The sequence below is a fragment of the Perognathus longimembris genome, chromosome 20 (assembly GCF_023159225.1).
Source record: "Perognathus longimembris pacificus isolate PPM17 chromosome 20, ASM2315922v1, whole genome shotgun sequence".
NCBI lineage: Eukaryota > Metazoa > Chordata > Mammalia > Rodentia > Heteromyidae > Perognathus > Perognathus longimembris.
Genome location: NC_063180.1, coordinates 26,671,925 through 26,677,924, shown reverse-complemented (window position 1 = coordinate 26,677,924; position 6,000 = coordinate 26,671,925). Strand labels below are relative to the sequence as shown.

The 6,000-nt window shown below is 45.3% G+C and overlaps 1 protein-coding gene across 1 annotated transcript; it reads left to right on the top strand.

Moving 5' to 3' along the window:
• Nucleotides 1-651: 651 nt before the first annotated feature.
• LOC125368161 (vomeronasal type-1 receptor 1-like) lies at nucleotides 652-1,554 on the top strand. Its single transcript, XM_048369017.1, has one exon. The coding sequence runs from the start codon at nucleotides 652-654 to the stop codon at nucleotides 1,552-1,554; it is 903 nt and encodes a 300-aa protein (XP_048224974.1).
• The last annotated feature ends 4,446 nt before the right edge of the window (nucleotides 1,555-6,000 follow it).

Here is a 6,000-nt window from a genome sequence, read left to right as displayed (position 1 = left end):
TCCAGAGTCTCACTTGTTCATCACATAGAATTGACAGATCCTAGACCCTATTCCCAAGTCCCTCCTCTGCCTCTAGGAATTCAGGCATGCCAGTCACCTGTGTTTGAGCCTGTACCTTTCCCAACCATGCAGACAAGATGGCACTAGTAGCCAAGATGGCAATGTGTAGACCCAATATCATAATTTCACATGGGCATTGAGAATCACAGACCTCCTGCCCAAGCTGACTTTGAATTGTGATCCTCAGATGTCAGAGTTCTGTGAAGCTCCGACACTGGCACCTGACTTGGCTAGCATTTTCATGTTTGGTCAGTCATTGCGCTTGAACTAAGACCTGTTGATTTCTCAGTGAGCTCTTTTGCTCAAGGACAGGAGTCTACCACATTGAGCCATAGCACCAGTTTTGGTTTTTCACTTTTTAGTTGGAGATAAGAGTCTCAAGGGACTTTTCTGCCTTGGATTGCTTTGAACCACAACCCTCAGATCTCGAATCATATTCCTTCCATCTCAGACTCCTGAGTAGCTACGATTGCAGATGAGACTCTGAGCACCAAATAGCTAGCCTGTTCATAATTGTTTGTTTTCATGTTAGTTTTTATCTCACAATAAAATATATTATTTTGTAGATATAGAAGAGATGACTCAAGTGACATGGTAATGGGAGTTGTCTTCCTCACTTGGACTATAGCAGGGCTCCTGGGGAACTCCACTCTCCTTTGCCTTTACAGCTACACCCTGCTCACTGGACAGAAGGTGAGGCCCACAGACCCAATTCACCACCATCTAGTCTTTGCCAACAACTTGGTTGTTTTATCCAGAGGGATCCCCCAGACTATGGCAGGCTTTGGATGGAAGAACTTCCTGGATGATTCTGGATGTAAAGTTGTATTGTATTTCTACAGAGTAGCCAGAGGGGTTTCTCTTAACACCACCTGCCTTCTGAGTGGCTTCCAGTTCACAAAACTTTGCACTCGAAGTTCTTGGAGGAGGATCAGCACTAGATTTCTCAAATGCTTAGGTTTCTATGGTTCCCTTTTCTGGATCCTGCAGCTCCTGGTAAATGGTTATGTGCCTGTGAGAGTGATTGGCCCAAGACATAAACAAAATGTCACTGTGCACATGCGTTATAGATACTGCTCCTCAGTCCCACCACAACCATTGGGAACTGTATTACACGTAGTCTTATTCTTTTCCATTGATGTTCTGTGCTTGGTTTTCATGATCTGGGCCAGTGTCTCCATAGTTCTTGTCCTGCACAGACACAAGAAGAGGGTCCGACACATTCACAATCACATTTCCTTCCAAAAATCTGATCACGAGGCGAGGGCCACATGTACCATCCTGACCCTGGTGAGCATGTTCGTCTCCTTCTACTGCCTCTCTACCATTTTCACTGTTTGTATTATTCTAAATAAACTGCCTCGCTTATGGCTGATAGACATGTTTGTGTTCCTGGATGCTGGTTTCTCAGTACTGAGCCCCTTTGTGCTCATCAGCAGAGACACCCGTGTCACGCAGGTTTTTTATATCTGCCCCCCAAAAATGTTTTTGTAATATTGTTAAACCAGTACATAACATCAGACTTTACAGTTGAGTCAGAACTTTTATTTTTTTGCATCATTGGAATTTAGATTCTATGCTGTGTACTCCCTAGGGCAAGGGATCTACTGCTAGAGATATGATCTCATTCCTTTTTACTCTCATTATTTTTTTTAATATATGTATCCATGCTTTTTACCAGTTCGGCCTGTACCGTAATACTCCTATTATATGATTCCTGATATATCTGGAATAACAGATGTGAATAACAATGCTGAGATTTTTATTGTTGTTGAGATAGAGTCTCAGGAAATGTTCTTGCCTACGCTGGTGTATAACTGCAACCATCCCAATCTCAGCCACCCACATGAATTGGATGACTGGAATATACACCCCACCTAGCTAGTGCTTGAGATGGGTCTAATGAATTGTTTACCTGGGCTTGTCTTGAACCTGCATCCCCCTGATTCAACCTTAACCATGTGAACCATTCTATTTATCTTGAATCAATCTTTTAGTTAAATTATAATTATCATTATTGCTATTATTACTGTTATTTGTGAGCCATGGGGTTTGAATTCAGGGATGGGGTGCTATCCATGATAACCTTGGCTCAAGGTTAGCCCTCTACCATTTTGAGCCATGGCTTTGGTTTTTCCTGGGTAGTTGAAGATAAGAATCTCTCTGACTTTCCTGCCCTTGGCTGGCTTTGTACCAAGATCCTCAGATCTCAGTCCTTTCAGTAGCTAGGATTGCAGACAAAGCCACCAGCACCAGCCATAAATTTTTATTCTTAAAATTATTAGGTGATTATATAATGAAAGGTAAGCATCTGTGAGAAACTGACAAAAAGAAGACCCTAGGAAAGAAAATCAGAAATGGGTTCCTGAATAAAAATATATGTGGCAACTAAAATTGCCCTAGATATTGATTTCAACATGAGATAAGTGGCAATCAGCACTATCGAAATATTTAATTTCTGTTTAAGTTTTACCTCTACAGCTCTTCTGTTACAATTACAGTCAAGCCCACAGATGAATACAGAAGCCTCTTACAATTTTTCAGATGTAACTTTGGCTCTTAGTAAGTTCCAGGTAAGCCGTGCTTAAAGAATAAATTACTACTATTGATCACCTTGTTTTTTTGATTGGAGTTAAAGGGCTTATGACAACGAACCATTCAATCTGAAGACTGTGCTTACTTTAAAGCCAGCCTTGCCAGAGAAAGGTCCCTGTGAGATTCTCATCTCTAATTGGCCAAGAGACTGATGGAAGAATGGAGCTATTGCTCACTGTTCTGTAGCACTAACCTTGAGCTGGAGAGCTCAGAGATTGCAACCAGCCCTGAATTCAAGCTAACTGTCAGCCAGAGGCAGATGCCAACTGTGGCATTATCCCAGCATGGAAAGACCCTCCTGGAACAGAAGTGTGCCTTGTGACAATGGAGCACTCAGAGGCAATTGGAAGACCCTGCTCAGCTAAGAGGAGATGGTGTCGGACCCTGGAGTCACTTGTGTTTGGACCTTGGAAATTAATCAGAGCCTGGAAGTCATAAGAAAACAGTTTATGAGCATGCCTGTATAACGCCCATGTTTGTCTACTTAGCAACAGGGCAGGAATTTACACCCTTGCTTGGGAGTCATCTGTTACAGTGGGTACCTAAGCTTGTTTAATGGGACCAGGGTAGACTTTAGTCTATCCCCTCCCCATAAGATCAAGGGGTCAAAGTCATTTTGGGGTAAATGAGGCAGAATAGGTTAAAGGAGGCATGTGGAACAGTGATACAGGCCCAAGCCTTCCATATCTGCCCAGGAATTCCTGACCTTATTGGAAGATCATTGCTTAATCAAAGTTGTTCTCTGGTGCATTGCTCTGGTCACAGTCTGAAAACTGCCTTGAAAACCATTGGGACCCCAGCCTGCCATGCCTATGTACTCAAAGAACTCAACCAGGAGAATACAGGGAGATTTCACTAAAGTCAGGCTCCTGCCTTACCTTAAGGTAGAAATGCATTTTTTTTTCTTTTTTTTTTTTGCCAGTCCTGGGGCTTGGACTCAGGGCCTGAGCACTGTCCCTGGCTTCTTTTTGCTCAAGGCTAGCACTCTGCCACTTGAGCCACAGTGCCACTTCTGGCCATTTTCTGTATGTGTGGTGCTGGGGAATCGAACCCAGGGCCTCATATATATGAGGGAGGCACTCTTGCCACTAGGCCATATCCCCAGCCCCTAGAAATGCATTCTTAAATCAGGTTCCAGAGCTTAGGAAAAGCCCAGGAGTGTAATGGGTCTGAGAGGGGCTGCTGCTGCCCTGTGTGGATCAGGTCCATCCATTCCAACCTGGAGATTCCTTTTGGGTTAAGAAGTTCATCACAGATGGCTGGCGACTATGTGGAATAAACTCTACATCTTCATCCTGACTACCCCCACCACGGTGCAAGCAGATGGGACCTCTGCCTGGCTCCATCACACATGGTTGATTCCTGGTGGAGACCCCTTCTGGATTTGCTGTACTTAAAACTTTTGTCTGGGGCTGGGGATATAGCCTAGTGGCAAGAGTGCCTGCCTCGGTTACACGAGGCCCTAGGTTCGATTCCCCAGCACCACATATACCGAAAACGGCCAGAAGCGGTGCTGTGGCTCAAGTGGCAGAGTGCTAGCCTTGAGCGGGAAGAAGCCAGGGACAGTGCTCAGGCCCTGAGTCCAAGGCCCAGGACTGGCCAAAAAAAAAAAAAAAAAAAACTTTTGTCTGACATTCTTTCTGTGGCACATAGATTTGTAAATCTTAGCCAGTCAGACCTGCGAAAGATTACTGCTTATGATTGTTAGGTTTTTTTAAGTAGCCGGTAAAGCATTCAGGCAAGAGAGAAAGTTTATTACTGAACTGGTGGCCTCTGGCCAAGATGATGCATGGCCGGAGAGAAGGGAAAGAAGGGACAACCCCCACCCAGCCCTGCCTTATCTGGGTGGTGGAAGGGCGAGGGTGGCCAGGTGGATTAGGATGTGACCTCAGGGAAAGGGGAGGTAACTGCCTCCAGGTCTGTTGGTTACCCAGGTAACTGGGTGGAGACTTAATGAGGTGGGGTGTATCTGCAAGGAGCCTTCCAGGGCCTTACATTCCAGCCTTTTAATAGTTATGAAAAAGGACTAAGACTCTCTCTGGCTGCTTCCTGCTGGCAAGGGGCGTCATTAGGGATAAAAGGCAGAAATGTGGCCCCTCTGGGAGAAGGAAAGCAGCAGGGTCTCTTGGTGGTAGATGCCAGTCGTTGAATGAAGCCTGGAAGAAGTCTCATGAGGCAGGGGTCAGACAAAAAAAAATATTAAGGCAAAAGGAAGGGTTTAGGGGCGAAATTAAAAATTGGATGACTTGGCTAGTTCTTATACTCAGGTATGGACATTAGATGGACAAGCTACTATCTCTTGGTTCCCCACTGTGATTAATTTTGAAAGGGCGAGATAAAGTAACTCCAGGTCTGCTGGTTACCCAGTTAACTGGGTGGAGACTTAAAGAGGTGGAGGGCATCTACATGGAGCCTTCCAGGGACGGACCTTACAATGATGTTTACTGCTAATGGAGCAGGACTGTTGTGCCAAGTCGAGAGACAACCACCAAGAAGGCCACCGAGACTCAGATGTTCCGAAATGCAAAAGCAAGGCAAGACTTTATTCAAGCGAGCTGCAACTCAGGCCTTGTCCTACCCACCGACACAGCGGAGGTTAGGAGGGAGCCCCCAGCTCTGATTACACAGGGCTTATAAAGGCAAAAAACAAAGTTACAACAATCAGGTGTTCAAGCAAGCAAGATTAGGACACGGGTACAAATCTGATTGGCTCAGGGCTCAAAGCACTCTAGGGGCAGTCAGAGTTAAGCATTCCCAGCGGTTAGAGTTCTAGACCAACTGGGCCCTAATGGGCTTATCCTGGGTCTGCTCACAGGGCCTGCTTATTTCAGGTTAACGTGGTAAAGTGGGGTTCGCATGGTAAAGTGGGGCCTGACTTCAAAGTCTGGCACTTCAGGACTACTACTTTGGGGATGGTAACTTGGTCAGGGATTGTCCTAAGGGGCTAATGCAGCTCTCTCACTGAGAAATCAATGATTTGCTTTCATGTACATAAACCCAGTGAGGAATGAAGTAGGGATGCACACTTGGTGGATAGGACTTCAATGTTGCTGGCACCATTTTTTGTTTTGTTGCCAGTCCTGAAGCTTGAACTCAGGGCCTGAGCACTGTCGCTGGCTTCTTTTTGCTCAAGGCTAGCACTCTACCACTTGAGCCACAGTCCCACTTCTGTTTTTTTCTATATATGTGGTGCTGAGGAATTGAACTCAGGGATTCATATATATGAGGCAAGCACTTTACCACTAGGCCATATTCCCAGCCCTTGCTGTCACCATTTTATCCTTATGGTGTTGGAAGGCAAAGTCTCACCTCCTAGGTGATAGGTGTGCCTAGATTCCTAGAGGC

Coding starts and splice junctions, on each gene's coding strand:
- LOC125368161 (XM_048369017.1), top strand. CDS start 652: ATGGTAATGGGAGTTGTCTTCCTCACTTGGACTATAGCAGGGCTCCTG.